The sequence below is a fragment of the Mya arenaria genome, chromosome 2, assembly GCF_026914265.1.
Source record: "Mya arenaria isolate MELC-2E11 chromosome 2, ASM2691426v1".
NCBI lineage: Eukaryota > Metazoa > Mollusca > Bivalvia > Myida > Myidae > Mya > Mya arenaria.
The window spans coordinates 42,019,879-42,044,023 of NC_069123.1; the positions used below are offsets into that span (position 1 = coordinate 42,019,879).

At 38.3% G+C, this 24,145-nt stretch overlaps 1 protein-coding gene and 1 non-coding gene across 3 annotated transcripts; both read left to right on the plus strand.

The window, feature by feature from the left end:
• The first annotated feature begins 3,514 nt into the window (after nt 1-3,514).
• LOC128225283 (small nucleolar RNA U3) lies at nt 3,515-3,735 on the plus strand. The gene has a single exon (XR_008259637.1). It is a non-coding gene; the product is annotated as a small nucleolar RNA U3 (small nucleolar RNA).
• A 3,710-nt stretch (nt 3,736-7,445) lies between these two features.
• Nucleotides 7,446-24,145, plus strand: LOC128203200 (uncharacterized). Of its 2 annotated transcripts, none has more exons than XM_052904506.1 (3): nt 7,446-8,167; nt 21,636-23,076; nt 23,366-24,145. In XM_052904506.1, exons 1-3 carry the CDS (start codon nt 7,949-7,951, stop codon nt 23,794-23,796), a joined length of 2,091 nt encoding a protein of 696 aa, XP_052760466.1. In that variant the 5' UTR covers nt 7,446-7,948; the 3' UTR covers nt 23,797-24,145. The 2 variants fall into 2 exon arrangements, with proteins under 2 accessions (XP_052760466.1, XP_052760476.1); XM_052904516.1 differs by lacking the exon at nt 7,446-8,167 and adding an exon at nt 12,754-13,178.

Genomic DNA, 24,145 nt, shown 5'->3' on the forward strand with positions numbered 1-24,145 from the left:
CCTCAAAACCAAATCGAAACATTCACATGAAACTTAGTACAAGCCTTAACTGTGAAACAACACATTTGTGTAACAATTACCTTTTTTCCTTTATAAAAAAACATGGAGTTGTGCCCCTTGATAAGGTTATAAACAAGTAAAGCTGGTATCATCATAGCCTTGGTGTCGTCAAGGGCATTCAAAATCTTGAACCTTTGCCTTGATCAAGTTAACTCGAGTAGATATTCAAATGAAACTTCGTACACATGATTCAGGAGATGATACGCACACGAACAGCAAGGCCCATAACTATGGCGTAATAATTTTGAGTTATGTCCCTTTATTGCAATAAGTAACAGACTTGCGCCTCTGCTCGATATTTATTAGACTGGAGCAATGAATAAATGCATGTGTTGAATAGGGATGACCCTGACGTCAAGATCATTGTAACTGAGCATGCATGATGCCTTTTAATTTTTATACAAATCAAAGGATGACAGAAGATGCTTAGTTCCATTGACTAAAACAGCAGATAGAAACGTTTTTCTTTCATCCTTCGGTGTCGAAATGGACACGTATCTGTAAAACAAGAGACAAGTCTCACATTGTGTAGATTACAATACTGCGATTATTTTGGCATTATACTGTGGACTTTTCTAATGGGATTCTAGCTACTTTAGCACTGACTTTGTCTAATTTAGGTGATAATTAACCTATTATTTAATTACTTTGGTAGTTACCACATTGTCTCAATCGCAATCATGTAGCTATTTGGTATAGGTATTTGAATCAAATTCAAACAAACAGTAGATTACGAGGAGAAAGTGTGATTAACATAATATTCCATGAACTTGGAAGTCAACGTAATAATTGTTTTAAGACAAAAGTTTTAAGGAATTGCCATCCGACAGGTTTACGCTATCTTGTTGCATTTCTCGAAGCCCATTGGCTTGGTGTTCGACAAGACCATTGCACAGAAGCTTAAGCACCAACGTACGCGAAGTCATCGGGTCACATTGAATTGCTGCTCCTGGTGTTTTCCCAGGAACCGTTCTCGGACCTTCCTCAGTATGCATGGCCTAGACAGATTGACAGGGTCAGAAAAATAATTGATTAACAAGCGGAAGAACAATAACTCCGAGAATAATACAATCCCATGATGACAAACAGCAAGATACAAGATCTTTTGTTTTATGTCGGGTATATGATTACAAGAAGCATAAGCCCAATGAGCTATTTTCCGACATGAATAACAAACATGCATAACATACCAAAACATAACAATGAGCTGGTGACCTGGAATGCCACATTTTGTCTAGTGGGTGTACGCCATCCCGCTGAAAACAAAACTCATTTCCGTTAAGACAAAGGATAAAACGATATTCAGTGAAACAACTTAAAATTGTCAATTTCTTGTTATTTTTTAAGCCATAAAAGATTTTTTGCGCATTGAGCATTTACAAGAGGGACCTGTCCAGGTGCGGACCAGCCTTCTAAATTCTAGCTATGTAGATTTGAGAGCACGACAAGCAAGTCAAATCAAAACACGGTTGAACTTATTGGTTTAAACATATTTTGTATGCCATTTTTGTTCAACATGATCTAAATTTACAACAATGATCTAGATTGTAAACAAGCAAATGGGTTGAGCACAAGTTCTTACTACATGAGTCAATCCATGAGCACATTTACAAACTTAATAAGCAGTTGACGATAAATATAGATATGAAAAGGGTAGGAAATGGATAAGTGTAAGTAAAATGACAAGAAGTTAAAGACAAGAAAAAAATCTTCCTTTTACCCAGGTAATAATTCATGTGGAAGTTAACTGTTGAACTATTTCGGGGTGGTTCACATCCCACCCCCCTCCTCCCCAACACACGCACATGCTTACATAAACAAAGTTAAAGTGGTTTAACGCAGAGCTGTCAGATTCGTCTCTGAAAATTACGTTAAACAAAAGTCACAGCTGTAGACTAAGCTGGAAGTGACGCAGAGGCAAAAGCTGGCCCGCTCTTCAAGTATACAGCCTCATCGTTTTATCAAGAGATGGCTGGCACCCACCGGCATCGCCCGAAGAGGAATAAGACATCACACTGCATGGAATATCAGTACTGAATAGTCATTTTCTTTTCAGCAAAAATACCACATAAAAGCGTAGTATAATTCTAATAACACTGAAAAACCATCACCGTCATCATCATCATCATCAGCAGCAGCAGCAGCAGCAGCAGCAGCAGCAGCAGCAGCAATAACAACAACGGGTTCTTGTATAATGAAGACCGTTTCTTTTTCTTTCAAATCTGATATTGATCAAAAGGCCACAAGATTGCTTTGGTTGAATAATTTTGACACAAGAAACATATTGTCAAACAACTTGTAGTGGTGCACTGGCAGACATTTTGAACAAAATCAGTAAATAAAATAGTCCTTCATGACCTCCTTTATAACGTACCGGAACATGTAACTTGGCAAACAGATCTATGTTTAATTTGCCCATGTGAAAGACTGTACCTATAATAGATGAACAGGAAATTTCAGAAGATTGTCTATGTTGCCTTGACACAACCATGTTAATAATTATTCTGAAACGGACCCTTAACAATTTAATATTGTAAACTTCCATTTGATGGTGTGTCAACTCACTGAGCTCCTGGAACAATGGGTCGGAATCTTGGACTAACTACTCCCAGCTAATACTCATAAAACAATTACAGCACTAATTACACAGAACTTTCATATTATTGCCCAAAAAATATTCTCTTTGCCGATTTGATTCAAAATAAATAGTTTTTATGCTATAAACTCTTTAATTTGACTATGCAAATTAAGGAAATTGGCTAAGTAAAAACTGACTAAAGATGTTTTTTAAATACCACCCAATGTCTTCTCACCATCACGTGTTGGTATAGAATCATATGCGTGATAATCAGGGGCGAACCTAGGCATATTCCAGTACGCCTAGGCGTACAAATGAATTAAGGTTCCCGCGAAATGAGAGCGGTGAAAAAAGTAAAGGTATTTCTATATTCTGGTCCCAATATGATATATGGGGTTGGAGCGGGACCGGCAAAGTGTACGGGCCTACATTTCAAAATGCTTCAGGTACGCATAATGCTGCTGCATCGCTTTTATGTAAACGACTATCTTTCTAAATATTGTCCCGGGTCTATTTGGAAACAAAGCGATATAACTCTAGTATAAATATATCACTATAAAATTTGCAGTTGTCTTCCTGCAATTTCACCACGTGTTATATTCAGGGGAACTAATTTAATAAGTTTATAAAGAGTGTCGTACTTATTTAATAATATAGTACAAATATATAGTAATTTTGAAATTAGCCTCAATATTATAGAAAATAACTTTTGATAAAAATCACTCAATGGAAATACATGTTTCAATACAAAAAATAGTGCTCATTTCAATTAATAACAAAGAAACACATTTGCCATCAAACGATATGCAGATATACAAGCCCATACTCTTTCTGCAAGTATGACCATATAAATATTCTATTTAACGTTTCATTATTAAGACCTTACTCTTAGGGATCATTTCTATAGTAAGTGTCGCCAGGACGTCAGGTAAAACTGACGGGACCTAAAACCACGAGGATGAGTAAAAGCGCCCCCCTCTGAGCGCGAAGCGGGTAAATGCTGCCGCTGGATCATAGCGGCACGGCACTTGCCATTGATGACCGTTCCTCTCCCCCATAAGTGGGGAGTAGGAGGAAGGGGGCGCATTCTGAGTGGTTCTAGGATTTTAACACATGATAAAACGAATAATATAATTTCACGCCTGAAATATATTCCATTTTAATATCAAACCTACTCTGTATCTGTAGATATATGAATTATTAATACCTGCTGGTTGTATGTTATTCTACGCCGTTCGATTATATTACAAACTATGTTTTTCTAAACAGCTGTACACTGCTTGTGCACAGATTGGTGTTTCGTTTTGAAATTAGCCTATTGTTAGAAAGAAAAGATTCTTACTGAGCAATGTATGTCCTAAGTATCACTTTTATTTGCGACTGTACATTAACATATTTCAAGCACAATAGAATATGTTATACTCATAACTAAATGTACGTTACCTGAAAAGTTGGTATTTCGAAAGAAAAAAAGTTCTTGCCATGTTATTTTTGCAATAATATAGTATATTATGCCATTAATTTATATCGTACAAAACAAAGAATGCTATTGGCATGTACTATATGGTATATAATACTTTTTACTGTTTAGATTACGGTAGTATCCAAAGATTATTTACGTTGCCTAATAAATGCCTGTTTCCTATTGAATAATGCCAAAGGCCTCGTTTCGTATATAAATCGTTATGCCTTTTTATTGTATTTTAACAAGTATAGTTTTTTTTATTATATTACTACCAACTAGTATTTTTTTAAACATGTGACATATACAATTTAAAATATTTTGAGCAATAAATTTCTTCTTTGAAGAAGTATTTTCTTAAGATCTAGTCCATATATATTTTTATTGACTAAATCTGGGAGTAGGATTTGTTATTGGTCCCAGACTAAATATGTTGCGAAATAGTTGAATAGAATTTTTTTTTGGTTCGTACATATTTTTTATTGAATAACTATATTTGACGAAGAATTTTGCAACGCTTCTCATTGCATAAATACAAGTTTGTTTTGATATTCCTCAAATACAACACAGGCTTCTTTATATTGTACTTGTTGAACATTGAGGTGTTCAATATGTGCAAACGTTTGTTGTTATCGGTCACGCTTGTATTTCCAGAGAACCGCTAGATAGTTTGGCCAGTTACAATGAGGTCGAGGATGATGACGGAAAAGCTGTGAGGTAGTTGGTAGTTACCAGTTGGGGAATCGTGTATTCAACTACCTGCTAGTTGCCAGTTTTGGATTCGAATAATCAACAACATAGTTTATTAGATGTTGATATTGATATTTAGCTACTCGACCATTTCCAGCTGGTTAAACGCGAACATTAACCATCAACCATATGGTAGTTGGGGGATTTATGTGTTTTCTTGTTTTATGGTTGAAAGGTTGAAATGTTAAGAAATCACACGCCAAATGTATTGTTATGCATGAACATGTATCTTCCTGAGATACACTGCTTTATTTTCAGTGTTTTCTACATTCTCCAGTTGGCTATTCGAACGGTTACCAAGCAGGGGCGGGTTCAGGAGTTGGCTTTAGAAGGGGCGCACTTTGGGCGCAGCAAACTCGGAAAGTACGCTATTTCCAAAATAATACGAACACTAATTGGTTGTAATCGGAATATTGGTGTTTGGGGGCGTTTCGCAGGACAGTTTTAGCTAATTGTGTCTGAAAAGTGCATTCAATACAATTCTTTTCATATTGATTCTCGAATATTGATATAAAAATCTAAGCTTGAACACTTTTAGAGGGGGTCTGCGCCGTGTGCACCCCCATCCGCTGGTGCCAACCAGTTGGTAGCTGTGGATTCAGATTTTTTCCTGTTGAATGATTAAAAGGTACACATGTAAAGAAATCAAACCATGAAGCATTTTTATGCATGTACACACTTGTATCTTCGTAAGAAACACTGTTTTAAATCACTTTTTTCGAGCATTCGTCATATGGTTGTTCAACCATTGCCAGTTGGTTTTTCGCGAATATCCAAGTTGCAACCAGTTGGTAGTATGGGGAATCAGATTTTGTATTGTTTATAAATTAAAAGTACCCAATCATGTAAAGAACTTGCAAACAATATTAAGAAATTAAAACCAATGGTTTCTTTCCGTGAATAACACGTAAACACGAGAGCTGATTTGTTTTGATTTTTAATGTTGCTTTTTCAGTTGTATATTGAGTCTAAATGTATTGTCATTATCCTTCAAGTGTGCAGTTTAGTTTTTGTTTTGTGCTCCAGCGACATCACTTAGAATTTTCCAGGCGTAGCCCATTTTTTGGCGTAAACTGCGTTTCAATGAAAAACGGCCATTGATTTTGCCCGTGATATTACGAGTCTCCCAGTGCAGCATGAGGTTTACGATTGAACATATCTTTTTCAAACGGGACACAGATTAGTATATGCTCTTAAAAACGCTGGCCGTGACTCTGAACATATTGAATATTACAATGAAAAATCTGAAACGCTTATCAGGAAATAACTTATTATCGACATAAATATATTTTTGTGAACATTATTTATTGTCAAGTATATTATCAAAACAAACACTTTGTTCAATGGAAAATCATACATTTTCAGTTCACTTTTTCAGCATTATCACAAATTCTTTATGCTTTGATCGGCAGGTTTTCGATTTTATCAGAAAATGTACCGAGTGACAAACTGCATATTTATTGAATACTAACGACTAACGACCCTAAAACAGTCTGATAAGTATCGAACGTATAATACACAACCTTCTCATGTTTGAAAATAATTGAAAAATGTGTCTTAATACTATCCCCAGATCGAAACCTTGAACGTAAAGTATGAAATACGATTCCCTCTCATTGTTTAGGATAATGGAATTGAAAAAGAACTGTAACAATTTTGAATTGTAAATTTCGTTCCGGTATTGTTCCCGAACAATGAGGGCGTAAGTAATTGTTGATAAATACCATAGTCGATCATTTATTACCTTTCAGAACGACACCTAGATTGGTATCATGGTTGAACTACTTAGGAGCTCATAAAGCATCTGCATAATAGTTGAAAAGAAAAGAACGAAGCATTGCCATTAGTATAAAAAAGAACAGAACCAGTAAAAATTATACAATAATGAGAGAAAAGAAATCATAGAGAGAAAGAAAAAGGTCACTTTTGAAAAAAGAAACGGTATCAGAATTTGGCATTAGATGAGGGCATCCCTCCCCCCCCCCCCCCCCCAAAAAAAAAGAAATAAAATAAAATAAATAAATCAATAAATAAATATATATATATAAATGGTTTAGTTTGCAATTTTACATTCTAGCGTACATTATTTCATATTTTGACATAAAACGTTCACTTAGGCACTAAATCCGCCAGTTTGGGCTTGTAAGTTTTAGTGATTCAAGTCTGCATGTCGAATACATGTATGACTGCATGAACTTTTACATGCATTTTGTTCCAGGTTAATTCAAAGACCATAGAAAGTTAAAAAAATCACAGTGATCGTTTAGAAGTAGTACTGTTGAAACTAAGATTATGTGCTTTTAAAACCCTTGATACAATGACAACATTAAACATATATTGTTATACACGTTTTAATAGCCCGAACAACTTTATTCCGGTAACGTTACGTCATTTATAATACCACGAACATATAGACCATTTATACCATGGTTTATAGCTCCGTGATAATACAAGCCGAAATATTTTTTCCCCTTCTTCAAAATGTAACCATATACCTTTAGATCTCAGAAGACCTGATATTGGCAAAATTGGTCTTCGTTGTAGTTCGCTTGTTCACAAATCCTTTTAAATCTATCATGTCACTTCAGACTTTACTTACGTAAATTTAACAAGATTCTGTTTTGTCTGAAAGGATAATACTCTAAGTCGTAAAGATAGGCACAGAGGAAACAAACCTTTGATTAAAGGGATATATAATGCCTTCATTGTCAAGGCATTATTCTGAATGTCTGAAAGTGTAGTAAATTATTGTGCTGGATATATTTGTATTGACATTAGGAACATAAACTATTAGAAAGAAGAAAAAAGTCTGGTTATGAGGATTTCTGAAGATAGCACGTATCGGCATTTTGATGTCAGTGATACCGACCAAATAAACTGAGTAAGTGTCATGGAGGGTTTATCAAGCCTTCCGTAGCCACTTTAATATACAGAGATTATAATCTGATTAAATAAATATTTAAGGCAGAATTATTAAAAAAGGAATGTTTATTATATGGAAAAAAACTGAGATAAACACCCGCATTGGATATTGACTGTTCAAGGTAGTTGGTATATGGCTTGAAAACTGATTATAGTTGAAGCAAGTGGAGCAATGAATGGTTTATAGGTTGGTAGAAAAGCAAAAGGACTTTGTGAATCCAACATCGTTAGAAGGACCTTGGACGCGCGGAAAAAAAATGTCGAACGGCGTGCGCATCCGGAAATCCAACAGCTTCTCGATGAAGCCGGCGACGCGTAGCTTGGAGAGCTCGGGATCCGTGCACAGTGAACCATGGACGATGCGGCCCCGCCACTGGCGACAGGGGAGCTTGAAGGTACGTTCTGTCAGGCGGAAACTTGTGTTTTTTTCAAGCTGTGTCTGGTTTTGATACGACTTCTGCTTTATCATGTCACGTTGTTATCATGGGCTTGGATATATTGGTACATGTACTTTCACATTACGTCAAGCTCATATATGTTTTTTAAATAAAACAATGACTAGAACTATTTTTACACTGTTTATCACTAATACTAAGTTCAAATACACGTCATCCAAAATTTCCATCAGCCCTAAAATCGTACATTTTGCTAATATATATCAATGACATTAATATTCACCAATTGGGATCAATTAGTAGTATCAGACAGAATAATTTGAATAGTTATAGAAGGGTGAAAGTACAGTAATGAATGAAAGATGGAATAAAAGGTCATACACGCAGCGCTCAATACGTATTACGATTTCAATATCTTATCATGCGAACATGAAACCGCTAATCAATTTGTATATTAATGATTTTGTATAGTAAAGTAAGTGTGGCTCTATACATAATAAGTATATTGTACTGTAACCCACTGTTTGGTAACCAGGGCAACTAAACGAGACACCATTTTAATCCTTATAGTATTTCATAGTTTTTAAACGTAATTAACGAAACAGGCTTATTGAATTTCTCACCATTCTCATTTGAAAGATCTTTCAAAAGAGGATTTACTCAAAAGAAGATTGGAACAATCGCTGGTCCACTATCCCTGGTATGTATAATGTTGAAACAAGACCTACAGAGTTCCGAAGCCACATGATCAAATATTGTCTTTTAGGATTTGTACTTTGTTATGATTTCATTTGAAGGTGTAGCAGTAAATTCATGATCAGTACGTGTGTTATTTAGACACACGTAATCGCGGAAAAAAACAACTCGTTCGAGCTTATCTATGCTCTACTTTAGCGCCTTTTTGTAGCAGGATTATTCTGACAAATGCTGAAAATCTTAAGATGCTTTGTTTGTTTCGAGTTCGTTCTATGAATTACCCTCTAATTAAGGATCATAGAGTATTGTCAGATTCTAGTTCTCCTTGAAGTGTTATATATGGAAAGTCATTCCAAAAAAGGATCATACCGTATTGCCAGGTGCTAGTTTTCTGTGTCTTGCTAGTACGCAAAACCAGTCCAATAGAGGATCATACCGTATTTCCAGGTGCTAGTTTTCTGTGTCTTGCTAGTACGCAAAACCAGTCCAATAGAGGATCATACAGTATTTCCAGGTGCTAGTTTTCTGTGTCTTGCTAGTACGCAAAACCAGTCCAATAAAGGATCATACCGTATTGCCAAGTCCTAGTTTTCTGTGACTTGCTAGTACGCAAAACCAGTCCAATAAAGGATCATACCGTATTGCCAGGTCCTAGTTTTCTGTGACTTGCTAGTACGCAAAACCAGTCCAATAAATGATCATACAGTATTACCAGGTCCTAGTTTTCTGTGACTTGCTAGTACGAAAAACCAGTCCATTAAGGATCATACAGTATTGCCAGGTCCTAGTTTTCTGTGACTTGCTAGTACGCAAAACCAGTCCAATAAAGGATCATACCGTATTGCCAGGTCCTAGTTTTCTGTGACTTGCTAGTACGCAAAACCAGTCCAATAAATGATCATACAGTATTACCAGGTCCTAGTTTTCTGTGACTTGCTAGTACGAAAAACCAGTCCATTAAGGATCATACAGTATTGCCAGGTGCTAGTTATCTGTGACTTGCTAGTACGCATAACCAGTCCAATATAAGATCATACAGTATTGCCAGATCCTAGTTTTCTGTGACTTGCTAGTACGCAAAACCAGTCCAATAAAGGATCATACCGTATTGCCAGGTCCTAGTTTTCTGTGACTTGCTAGTACGCAAAACCAGTCCAATAAAGGATCATACCGTATTGCCAGGTCCTAGTTTTCTGTGACTTGCTAGTACGCAAAACCAGTCCAATAAATGTTCATACAGTATTACCAGGTCCTAGTTTTCTGTGACTTGCTAGTACGAAAAACCAGTCCATTAAGGATCATACAGTATTGCCAGGTCCTAGTTTTCTGTGACTTGCTAGTACGCAAAACCAGTCCAATAAAGGATCATACCGTATTGCCAGGTCCTAGTTTTCTATGACTTGCTAGTACGCAAAACCAGTCCAATAAATGATCATACAGTATTACCAGGTCCTAGTTTTCTGTGACTTGCTAGTACGAAAAACCAGTCCATTAAGGATCATACAGTATTGCAAGGGTTAGTTATCTGTGACTTGCTAGTACGCATAACCAGTCCAATATAAGATCATACAGTATTACCAGGTCCTAGTTTTCTGTGACTTGCTAGTACTCAAACCAGTCCAATAAAGGATCATACCGTATTGCCAGATCCTAGTTTTCTGTGACTTGCTAGTACGCAAAACCAGTCCAATAAATGATCATACCGTATTGCCAGGTCCTAGTTTTCTGTGACTTGCTAGTACGCAAAACCAGTCCAATAAATGATCATACAGTATTACCAGGTCCTAGTTTTCTGTGACTTGCTAGTACGAAAAACCAGTCCAATAAAGGATCATACAGTATTGCCAGGTGCTAGTTTTCTGTGACTTGCTAGTACGCATAACCAGTCCAATAAATGATCATACAGTATTACCAGGTCCTAGTTTTCTGTGACTTGCTAGTACGCAAAACCAGTCCAATAAAAGATCATACAGTATTACCAGGTCCTAGTTTTCTGTAACTTGCTATTACGCATAACCAGTCCAATATAAGATCATACAGTATTACCAGGTCCTAGTTTTCTGTGACTTGCTAGTACGCAAAACCAGTCCATTAAGGATCATACCGTATTGCCAGGTGCTAGTTTTCCGTGACTTGCTAGTACGCAAAACCAGTCCATTAAGGATCATACAGTATTGCCAGGTCCTTGTTTTCTGTGACTTGCTAGTACGCAAAACCAGTCCAATAAAGGATCATACAGTATTGCCAGGTGCTAGTTTTCCGTGACTTGCTAACCCGCAAAACCAGTCCAATAAAGGATCATACAGTATTGCCAGGTTCTAGTTTTCCGTGACTTGCTAACACGCAAAACCAGTCCAATAAAGGATCATACAGTATTGCCAGGTTCTAGTTTTCCGTGACTTGCTAACCCGCAAAACCAGTCCAATAAAGGATCATACAGTATTGCCGGGTGCTAGTTTTCCGTTACTTGCTAACACGCAAAGTCAGTCCAATAAAGGATCATACAGTATTGCCGGGTACTAGTTTTCCGTGACTTGCTAACCCGCAAAACCAGTCCAATAAAGGATCATACAGTATTGCCGGGTGCTAGTTTTCCGTTACTTGCTAACACGCAAAGTCAGTCCAATAAAGGATCATACAGTATTGCCAGATTGTCATAACACCTATATGGTTATTAATTTCATGTATTCGGTATTTTTACACTTTCTCCTTAGTGTGCATAAATGTAAAAACGTAATAGACTTTAAGTGTGTTAAAACATAACTTTAAAATGTATACAATTCATTCGAAGTTGAAGAAGTAAAGAATGCTTTTAGACTGTGTGTGATTTATTGGAAAGAACTTTAAGAACATGTTAAGAGTAATTGACCAGGATGACTTCTATTCTGAAGTTGTGATTTTTTCCTACTGTTCATGTCAATATTTATGAATTCTTTATAACATTTGAACCATTAATCTAAACATTTACGTTAAATCGTATAAGCCGAGCAAACATTGAGAGTATTGCGTTTTATCGTGAGCAAACGCCTTATACATGATATCAGAACATTCCACTCTAATATTGACTTAAGGCACATGATAATGATATCACTTATTTTCGCAAAAGATACTTAACGTACACAACAAATGATTAGAGTATCAATGTTTTTTTATTGGATGGTAGTGATGATGATGATGATGATGATGATGATGATGATGATGATGATGATGATGATGATGATGATTTTGGTGGTGGTGGTGCTGGTGGTGCTGCTGCTGCTGATGGTGGTGAAGATGATGATGATGATGATGATGATGATGATGATGATGATGATGATGATGATGATGATGATGAATAATTGTTGCAACGCTTGTGAAATGTGTGTTTTACAACAACGAAGCTAAATTGCTTCATATTTGTTCAGTTTTAAGTGTTTGGTTTATCATAATAGTTAAAAGACGAATTTTCAAATGTAGTTTGCTTGTACAAAGATTAAAATAAATACTGGAAAAAGCCCTGCTGTTAGCGGCCTAACAATTGGCAGATTGAGCCCACGGTACGATATGTCAACCACAACCCCACAATTGCCGTGGAAAACGCAGTTAATGAAACAGAAAATTAACATGCAGTAATTTCAACGCATATTTCATCAAAGGCCGGTCTTTGAGGTACCGAGTCTTTACACAACTTCCGATAGTAGTTTATTGGTTGCTCGACTCTATTGCAATCAGAATGCTATTGACATTAAGTTCAGGAAATCAATGGGGCACCATGGCAAGCCCAACGGGGCTTTATCAGACGGGAGTTTATTTAGACAGGGCCCTACCCAAAGCATTGACAAATTCTCGATTACTCGGACGGAAGAAGTATTAACCTCATGACAATTTATTTACATACTTATAACAGAGATATTTGATCGTTTTTTATGTTTTAAATTAACGTTGATAACATCGAAAAGAAAACACGTTCTTATAAAATCGCAAGCGACATGGAATACTGTAAACGTATACGACCAGTTCCTGTATACAACCGGCTTATGTGGAATACCCATATTTCGTTTATGGTACCAATTTTTAAACAAAGTATCAGTGTGGTATTTCATATTTGACGATGTATCAGTTTGGTATCTAACATTCTCTAGCATTTCAAGTTTTCGGTTGACATATTTGTGGCTACTTATAATTTATTAAAGTGCAATGATATCATACTTAGCCATGGAGTGTAATTCTTTGAGAGGATAACATTTAGTTCCAACAAGAGGATGCAAAAGCAACTATGAGCAGGCTTACATTTCGTAATAAAAGCCCAGTGCGTCCACAACGGATGGGAATGCGGGTTGGTATACATTTTTTAGCGTTCTTAGATTACTTTAATAGGACGTTAATTAGCGAACTATGAACAAAACGACATTGGCCAACCTTGACCTAGGAAAGTGGCGTAATAGTATATAGATGTAATCTTATATACACATGTATATGTATTTGAAAACATGGAAAATATATTTGTTTTTAATTAAGAGAAATGCCTGAGTTTTGATATATTTTAAAGGAATCTGTATAAAACATATTTTGTTAGATCTTCAGGGTTACATTATAGCAGGCGAATACACATTTGAAATGTTGATGCTGGTCATTCAAATGACATAAATCGTATGTTATTATTTAAAAAAAAAAGCTTTATTAGATTTAGTAGAAGAAGGAAATACAAACGTGGAAACTAAATCTACTTTAAAAATTAACTCTTTGGCCATAACAACTGAGATATTGAAGTTTAAATTAAAAACAAAACAGAACTATACAACACTCAAACTGTTTCGGTCATTTTACTTCAATGTTCTTTATAAAAAACAACAACACAAACTAACTTTCAATATGTGCTAATAGAACACGAGGTATTCCAAATTGTCGTCAATTATCGGAAGGAGTTAACTCATTTATGGGTCGTTTATCTGAAACAGGAACAGGAAACTCTTAGAATTATGAAACATGGACGAATTAAATAGAAACTCAACGATTTCAGACTCTAAATAGTTTTGAGACTCTTCTGATGTAAAATAAAGATATATATGTATAACTTAATTAGTATTCTACAGCTGTTCCTTTCACATACATAATTTAATATTTCTTTATGGTGTTTTTCACTACATATATTTCGCTTCTCACAGTTCAGCCGAGTGAGATTTGAACAAATTGAAAAGACCTGAGACGAATTGAAAAGCTTTCATTCCAAAACCATTTATGATATTGCTGGTCCAAAGACTTTCACCTCATTTGAGGTTTTGTATCAAATAAGATAAGTTTTGGGGAGTATATTAGATTTTCAAAAACACTTTGAATCGAATGAACGTTTAGATTCAAGTCAATATTTACCGATCTTAAGTAGTATTTATTTTCAAAACATAAATTTAATATGACAAATTGGTTCTTTTATAAAGAAATATATCATTGATGATGGCACACACGTCTCTGAACTAAAATCCCTTTTATACTTATGAGAAAGAGAACGGCTGGGAGGTTACATTTGAAACGCGATAAAATGTGATTCCTTTTTCATTATACGACCAATGTTGGAGTTAATTATATATTGATGATACTGTGGTTAATACAAGTTCTATTTAGAATGATGATGAGACTTAAACATTTTTCCTTGGTAAGGTCACAGCGATGGGTAGCATTTTCTCTTGGTAAAGCCACAGCGATGGGTAGCATTTTCCCTTGGTAAAGTCACAGCGATGGGTAGCATTTTGTCTTGGCAAGTCACAGCGATGGGTAGCATTTTCTCTTGGTAAAGTCACAGCGATGGGTAGCATTTTCTCTTGGTAAAGTCACAGCGATGGGTAGCATTTTCCCTTGGTAAAATCACAGCGATGGGTAGCATTTTCTCTTGGCAAGTCACAGCGATGGGTAGCATTTTCTCTTGGTAAAGTCACATCGATGGGTAGCATTTTCTTTTGGTAAAGTCACAGCGATGGGTAGCATTTTCCCTTGGTAAAGTCACAGCGATGGGTAGCATTTTCTCTTGGTAAAGTCACAGCAATGGGTAGCATTTTCCCTTGGTAAAGTCACAGCGATGGGTAGCATTTTCCCTTGGTAAAGTCACAGCGATGGGTAGCATTTTCTCTTGGCAAGTCACAGCGATGGGTAGCATTTTCTCTTGGCAAAGTCACAGCGATGGGTAGCATTTAACCCTTGGCAAAGTCACAGCGATGGATAGCATTTCCCATTGGCAAAGTCACAGCGATGGGTAGCATTTTCTCTTGGTAAAGTCACAGCGATGGGTAGCATTTTCTCTTGGCAAAGTCACAGCGATGGGTAGCATTTTCTCTTGGCAAAGTCACAGCGATGGGTAGCATTTCCCCTTGGCAAAGTCACAGCAATGGGTAGCATTATCCCTTGGTAAAGTCACAGCGATGGGTAGCATTTCCCTTTGGCAATGTCATAGCGATGGGTAGCATTTCCCCTTGGCAAAGTCACAGCGATGGGTAGCATTTTCTCTTGGTAAGGTCACAGCGATGGGTAGCATTTTCCCTTGGTAAATTCCCTTGGTAAAGTCACAGCGATGGGTAGCATTTTCCCGTGGTAAAGTCACTGCGATGGGTAGCATTTTCTCTTGGCAAAGTCACAGCGATGGGTAGCATTTCCCCTTGGCAAAGTCACAGCGATGGGTAGCATTTTCCCTTGGTAAAGTCACAGCGATGAGTAACATTTTCCCTTGGTAAAGTCACAGCGATGGGTAGCATTTTCCCTTGGCAAAGTCACAGCGATGGGTAGCATTTTCTCTTGCCAAAGTCACAGCGATGGGTAGCATTTCCCCTTGCCAAAGTCACCGCGATGGGTAGCATTTCCCCTTGGCAAAGTCACAGCGATGGGTAGCATTTTCTCTTGATAAGGTCACAGCGATGGGTAGCATTTTCCCTTGGTAAAGTCACAGCGATGGGTAGCATTTTCTTTTGGCAAAGTCACAGCAATGGGTAACATTTCCCCTTGGCAAAGTCACAGCGATGGGTAGCATTTTCCCTTGGCAAAGTCACAGCGATGGGTAGCATTTTCTCTTGGTAAGGTCACAGCGATGGGTAGCATTTCCCCTTGGCAAAGTCACAGCGATTGGTAGCATTTTATCTTGGTAAGGTCACAGCAATGGGTAGCAGTTTCCCTTGGCAAAGTCACAGCGATGGGTAGCATTTTATCTTGGCAAAGTCACAGCGATGGGTAGCATTTTCTCTTGGCAAAGTCACAGCAATGGGTAGCATTTCCCCTTGGCAAAGTCACAGCGATGGGTAGCATTTCCCCTTGGCAAAGTCACAGCGATGGGTAGCATTTTCTCTTGGTAAGGGCACAGCATTGGGTAGCATTTTCCCTTGGTAAAGTCACAGCGATGGGTAGCATTTTCCCTTGGTAAAGTCACAGCGATGGGTAGCATTTTCCCTTGGTAAAGTCACAGCGATGGGTAGCATTTTCCTTTGGTAAAGTCACAGCGATGGGTAGCATTTTCTCTTGGTAAAGTCACAGCGATGGGTAGCATTTTCTCTTGGCAAAGACACAGCGATGGGTAGTATTTTCTTTTGGCAAAGTCACAGCGATGGGTAGCATTTTCTCTTGGCAAAGTCACAGCGATGGGTAGCATTTTCTCTTGGGAAAGTCACAGCGTTGGGTAGCATTTTCTCTTGGCAAAGTCACAGCGATGGGTAGCATTTTCTCTTGGCAAAGTCACAGCGATGGGTGTCATTTTCTCTTGGTAAAGTCAGAACGATGGGTAGCATATTCCCTTGGTAAGGTCACAGCGATGGGTAGCATTTTCATTTGGTAAAGTCACAGCGATGGGTTGTATTTTCTCTTGGTAAAGTCACAGCGATGGGTAGCATTTTTCCTTGGAAAGTCACAGCGATGTGTATCATTTTCCCTCAGAAAAGTCACAGCGTTTGGTAGCATTTTCTCTTGGCAAAGTCACAGCGATTGGTAGCATTGACTCTTGGCAAAGTCACAGTGTTTGGTAGCATTTTCTCTTGGCAAAGTCACAGCGACGGGTAGCATTATCTCTTGGTAAAGTCACAGCGATGGGTAACATTTTCTCTTGGCAAAGTCACGGCGATTGATAAAATTTTCTCTTGGCAAAGTCATAGCGATGGGTAGCATTCACGCACAACCTCGATTTGAAGAGGATTGTAGTGAACACAAGTGGCATTATCAGTCAGCGATGGTCATTTTATCACCCCCGTTGACTCTTACTTTCACCTATGGTACTAAATTGTTCCATAGTATATGGAATTCAAATAAATGTAATGGTTATCTAGATTTAAGCAGCGATTCATGTCACGCTGTGTTTTATTTTTGTTATAGATGTCATTCTGATACAGCTAACAGTTCTATTCAGTTTAAATTGTTCCAGAAATCGAAATTTAACCAGAATACGGCAATATAAAACCAACCTGGTGCGCGGTGAGCAGTCAGAATTAGGAATTGATTTTATCTTATATTTGTGAAATAGAACCTTTAAATGCCAGTCGTCCTGGCAGGAATCTTCTACTTAGACAAATTAAAGGCCTTACAATTACCGTAATCAATTATGTCAACATGGCCGTGGTAAAGCTAATAGAAACGGGCGCAATTTTAAGTCCAATCGATGCGCCTCACTACAAAAACAATTCCAACAAAATAGGAGTCACGAGCACTTTAATTGCTACCAATAACATTTGAGGCTAGATGATGGTAGAAACGATTGTCATAGTAAACTGATCTTCTATATTAGTTATAGATATTAAAGACGTTCTATTCCTGCAGAGTATGGTTATCTTAACTTACAAATATCTGGCCATGTGAAGGAAGATAGATAAGATAGGATAGTATAAGAAAAGAAAAGAAAAGAAAAGAAAAGAAAAGAAAAGAAAAGAAAAGAAAAAAAAGAAGAGAAAAGAAAAGATAAGATAAGATCAGATCAGATGAAATAAGAGTGCTAAAGGTCGGCATGACAGCATAACAACATAAATCTCAAGTGAGCCTGTGAACCGATTACATGATAACATACACTGTAACAGTATATAGTAAAAAACGTGTACAAAAGCTACAAAGGGAACATGTAACATTTGAACATTTTAACCTTTCATAGATATCGCAAACAACAGAAGTATAAGACATGGTAAATCTAATAATGATAATAAAACTGACACTTAAGCAACAAAGTACTCGGATAAGTTCAAAATAGAATATAATAGGTGGCAGTTCCAGTGTTTTCCACTTTATTTTACTGAAACTATCTGACAATAATGCCCTTAACACCCTTTTAACACGCTGCGAGCGGTAGTCTATCTGACAATAATGCCACTTTTATTCTGCGCTGCGAGCGGTAGTCTATTTGACAATAATGACCCTTTTATCTCCACGCTGCGAGCGGTAGTACATCCGACAATAATACCCTTCAACTCCACGTTGGGAACGGTAGTATATCTGACAATTATGCCATTTTAACTCCACGTTGGGAGCGGTAGTATATCTGATAATTATGCCCCTTTAACTCCACGTTGTGAGCGGTAGTATATCTGACAATTATGCCACTTTAACTCCACGTTGGGAGCGGTAGTCTATCTGACAATTATGCCACTTTTATTTTGCGCTGCGAGCTGTAGTCTATTTGACAATAATAGCCTTTTTAACTTCACGCTGCGAGCGGTAGTCTATCTGACAGTAATGCCCCTTTTAACTCCACGCTACGAATGGTAGTCTGTCTGAGAATAATACAACTTTAACTCCACGCTGCGAGCGGTAGTCTATCTGGCAATATTGCCCCTTTAACTCCACGCTGCGAGCGGTAGTATATCTGACAATAATTCCTCTTCAACTCCACGTTGCGAGCGGAAGTCTATCTGACAATAATGCCCCTTCAACTCCACGTTGCAAGCGGAAGTCTATCTGGCAATATTGCTCCTTTAACTCCACGTTGCGAGCGGTAGTATATCTGACAATAATGCAACTTTAACTCCACGCTGCGAGCGGAAGTCTATCTGACAATAATGCCCCTTTGACTCCACATTGCGAGCGGTAGTATATCTGACAATAATGCAATTTTAACTCCACGCTGCGAGCGGAAGTCTATCTGACAATAATGCCCCTTCAACTCCACGTTGCGAGCGGTAGTATATCTGACAATAATGCAACTTTTACTCCACGTTGCGAGCGGTAGTATATCTAACAATAATGCCCCTTTTACTCCACGTTGCGAGCGGTAGTATATCTGACAATAATGCCCCTTCAACTCCACGTTGCGAGCGGTAGTATATCTGACAATAATGCAACTTTTACTCCACGCTGCGAGCGGAAGTTTATCTGACAATAATGCCCCTTCAACTCCACGTTGCGAGGGGTAGTATATCTGACAATAATGCAACTTTAACTCCACGTTACGAGCGGTAGTATATCTGACAATAATGCCATTTTTACTCCACGTTGCGAGCGGTAGTATATTTGACAATAATGCCCCTTTAACTCCACGTTGCGAGCGGTAGTATATCTGACAATAATGCCCCTTCAACTCCACGTTGCGAGCGGAAGTCTATCTGACAATAATGCCCCTTTTAACTCCACGCTGCGAGCGGTAGTCTATCTGACAATTATGCCCCTTTTAACTCCACGTTGCGAGCGGTAGTATATTTGACAATTATGCCCCTTCAACTCCACGTTGGAAGCGGTAGTATATCTGACAATTATGCCCCTTCAACTCCACGTTGGGAGCGGTAGTATATCTGACAATAATGCCCCTTCAACTCCACGCTGCGAGCGGTAGTATATTTGACAATAATACCCCTTTTAACTCCACGCTGCGAGCGGTAGTATATCTGACAATAATGCCCCTTTTAACTCCACGCTGCGAGCGGTAGTATATCTGACAATTATGCCACTTTAACTCCACGTTGGGAGCGGTAGTATATCTGACAATTATGCCCCTTCAACTCCACGTTGTGAGCGGTAGTATATCCGACAATAATGCCCCTTCAACTCCACGTTGCGAGCGGTAGTATATCTGACAATTATGCCACTTTAACTCCACGTTGGGAGCGGTAGTATATCTGACAATTATGCTCCAACTCCACGCTGCGAGCGGAAGTATACCTGACAACTATGCCCCTTCAACTCCACGCTGCGAGCGGAAGTATATCTGACAATTATGCCACTTTAACTCCACGTTGGGAGCGGTAGTATATCTGACAATTATGCCCCTTTAACTCCACGCTGCGAGCGGTAGTATATCTGACAATTATGCCCCTTTAACTCCACGCTGCGAGCGTTTGTATATCTGACAATTATGCCCCTTTAACTCCACGCTGCGAGCGTTAGTATATCTGACAATTATGCCCCTTCAACTCCACGTTGGGAACTGTTTTATATCTGACAATTATGCCATTTTAACTCCACGTTGGGAGCGGTAGTATATCTGACAATAATGCAACTTTAACTCCACGCTGTGAGCGGTATTATATCTGACAATTATGCCCCTTCAACTCCACGTTGGAAACTGTATTATATCTGACAATAATGCCCCTTTAACTCCACGTTGGGAGCGGTAGTATATCTGACAATAATGCCCCTTTAACTCCACGTTGGGAGCGGTAGTATATCTGACAATAATGCCCCTTTAACTCCACGTTGGGAGCGGTAGTATATCTGATAATTAAGCCACTTTAACTCAACGTTGGGAGCGGTAGTATATCTGACAATTATGCCACTTTAACTCCACGTTGGGAGCGTTAGTATATCTGACAATAATGCCATTTTAACTTCACGTTGGGAGCGGTAGTATATTTGACAACAATTCCCCGTTTAACTCCACGCTGCGAGCAGTAGTCTATCTGACAATAATGCCCTTTTAACTCTACGTTGGGAGCGGTAGTCTATCCGACAATAATGCCCCTTTAACTCCACGCTGTGGATTAACTTCATTTTCAACCTGACACTCGGACCTTTTCCTGCCTAGGTCACAACTTTGATTCGCTTGTTTACTCATTAACCGACAAACTGATAAACTTAATGTTAAAATAAATAAATTAGCTTTCCACATATCGAGCTTTTAAATGTTCAATTTATAAGTAAAGATAATCAATTGAACAAATACAACATCAAACTCTGCAAAGAGAAAACTAATTTCCCTGAAACAAATCCTGAATTTTTGTCAATACATGGAAAGCAGCGATATTAAGCTTTTCATCGGTACATGTTTAAAATGGGACCTTGTCGATAAAAATAATTTCAGCTCATGTCGCAATGACAATTTACAGGCAGTTGACTGATTTCTATAATTGATATTGTCGCTGCTATATCAGGTTATTCATATTTTTCGGATCAAATAAAAACTTAATGCTTTTAAACAGAAATAATTGCCTGATATATCAATTACTGTGTTAAGGTACTGTTCACTTTAAACGTTGTTCAGTTATAATAACCCATAACGAACATTTGCTCTTGGTGTCCGCCCATGCATTCAACAAAATGCATTATATTGCAGTAAATAATAAGATTACTTAATTTAAAAACTTGTGGTGTAGTTCTACTACTTGAATACTTATTAGATTATATTTAGCTCATTTTAATCCCAGCAGTAGTATTAACTTAATCAAAAACAAAACATATTTTGTAATCCTGCAGCTGTAACACATACAATAGATCTATATAGTACCAAACACTAGGGTTAAACATTATTTTTCTCAAGAAGGATACATAAAAAGAAAGATTTACTCAAAATTGTGAAACAAATGGATTATTTTATGATAAGAAGTAGACGTTTCCATGAAACCATTTCCACTTTCAGATGAGGCCAGTTCTGGACTTCAGAATGCCAACGTTAGCCAACAACCGCGCGTTTTTGCTTCCCATTGAGGACATAGCCACCAAGACGAAATCGAGGCTTCTCAAAATCGAAGCTAGCCCGCCGTCATGTCTCCGGGACGTCCGAGCGGCATTGGATGCTGAAATCAAGGCCACACAGAAACGTCTCACGAGGCTAGAGCGCTCATATTACGGTGTGGGGAAATCGCTTAACCACGAAGTGAAGAAGTACGCGATGCCTTTGAAAATCCTCGTACGAATGCTTGGATATTTCGAACTTTCGTCCGTCAAAGGCGTCGAAGCTGCGATCAAGTACGGGTCGGACCCGAAGCGTTACAAAGGAGACCCGACAAATGTGGCTTTACTTAAAGAAGCGTATGCGAAAGTGCAAAGTTTTGTTCCAATTAAGTTTGATGATATTGCTAGTGACTGTAAAAAGATGCTTGTAATATTGGAAAAGTACTGCATCAGTTTCTACGAACCCAATGGCGAGATTGAGGTGGAAACAGCTCTGCATTATGAAACACAGATCAGAACTTGGAGAAGAGTCATACATGAAACTCTGGACAAAATTAACAGTCTTGTCATGCATTTTAGAAACAGAGGCATTCATTACACGATGTTTAGTTCCACTGTTGCAACGTTCTGTCAAAGAAATGAATGTGAAATAGTGCCTTTCCTGTTACTCTTCGCGGAAGCCTGTACAAACATTAGAACAGTACTCTCAGCTATGGCACAGTGGCTCAAATCTGACGAAAACTACGGTGTCTTTTTACAGAATGATGTAGCTGACTTGGAGAGACAAAGAGAGGAACAAATAAAAGTAGTTCGTGAGGCGAGGGAACAGTATCACTCCGCCATATTTAAAGTGAACCAGACAGAAACGGAATATACAAAACTACTGGCGCAATTAGAAAATCTGAAAGAGAAAGATGATACGAGTGAGATAGAAGAGACCTTCCTCATTAACAAGTGTAATGAGTTAGAAATGGACATGGAGTTCAAAGAAGGTAGGAGGGATGATATGAAAAATCAACCATTAGATTCAGATTCTCTGGAGTCGCTGGCGATAACCTGGGACAATTTGAATGAAGAGATAAGGTTTCTGAAAGAGAACTTACCAGGCGTGAAAAAACAGCTAGCAACCGTGCAGCAACGGCGGGAATGGATAAGCGAAAGGAGGGTTCAATTAGAAAAGATGGAGAGAGAATTGGAGCAGCTGACGAAAGATGCTAACTCTACCAGCGAGGTAAAGGTGATGCGAGAGGGTGAGTTGGAGACGATAGAGAGGACCTTGGAGATATCGCGGCGGCTCCTCCTCCACAAGACCAGCAACGATTCCGTGGCGAAGATCTTCTATGACCTGCCCATCACTGCCAGAAACAACAAACCGAAACTGCCAAACATCTCGAATGGCACCGACGGTAGGTTTTAATGCATCAACTTACCATTTGCAGTACAGTGGTATTTTGTGTTGGAAAAAGCGTAATATAGAAATAACTATATTTAAAGACTTTAAGTGTCTCACAGAATATCTTGGTGCAAATACCATAGCAAAGCCCATATGTACACATTCTTCTAAATACTAGTATATTTGTAGATGTAGTATTCAGTTTGTTTGAGAAATTTATTGTATTTTATTTAGATACTTATCATATTATTTTCAAGTAAATCATTCTAAGACAGTCATACTAATCGCGTTAATGATTGCAGGTACCCTGGACAAGGCATGCGCCGTGGTTGAGGCGGAGATCGGCCTGGATTGGATACAGCTGTACCGCGCACTTCCATTCTTCCCGACCCGCGGTGCTGAAACCATTGAAAAGGACATCTCATCCATCGCCATGGAGGGCGCCCGCGGTCCGAAAAAGGACATTGCCGGAGTCGCCCTCGCGCGATGGAGGCGGCACCACACACGGGCGCGCGCCGAGGACCTGAAACAGGGCTTGAAGGCGATCCGGCGGCCGGACCTTTACCGCGAGGTGGATCTGACGATCCACCCACCGCTCGTGGAGGAACCGCCTCCGGAGTACTTTCCGCCGGAACTGGATCCCGCCCTTCGTCCATACTATAGAGACGTCGTGAAGCTAGACAAACTGATAGCAGACAAGCGGATAAAGGTGGAACAATTACCAGAGGATTGATATTATCGTTTCGTTATATATATTTTTTCAAATTGAATGTTTTGAAATATTCAATAACGTCATAGAAATACTAACAAGGCTTAGGGGTAACAAAGACTTAAAAAACCCACTAACAATTGTTTGTTATCAGACTGGCAAATTGAATGGAAATAGTTCTTGAACTTTCAAGTATTTTCATTAGTCCATGTGATCTAAAGCTAACGGATGTAGAGTTAAATCCGGTTAGTTTTAGGACAAACATGACCTTTTAACGATAGCCTCAGTTAAAAGTCTCATTGCATTTATTGTTTAAATTATATATGTATATAACTGATTATCTTTTATATTCTTTTGATTTTAATTATTTTAA

Coding starts and splice junctions, on each gene's coding strand:
- LOC128203200 (XM_052904506.1), top strand. CDS start 7,949: ATGGTTTATAGGTTGGTAGAAAAGCAAAAGGACTTTGTGAATCCAACA. Junction 8,168..21,635: donor GGCGACAGGGGAGCTTGAAG/GTACGTTCTGTC, acceptor TTCCACTTTCAG/ATGAGGCCAGTTCTGGACTT. Junction 23,077..23,365: donor CATCTCGAATGGCACCGACG/GTAGGTTTTAAT, acceptor TAATGATTGCAG/GTACCCTGGACAAGGCATGC.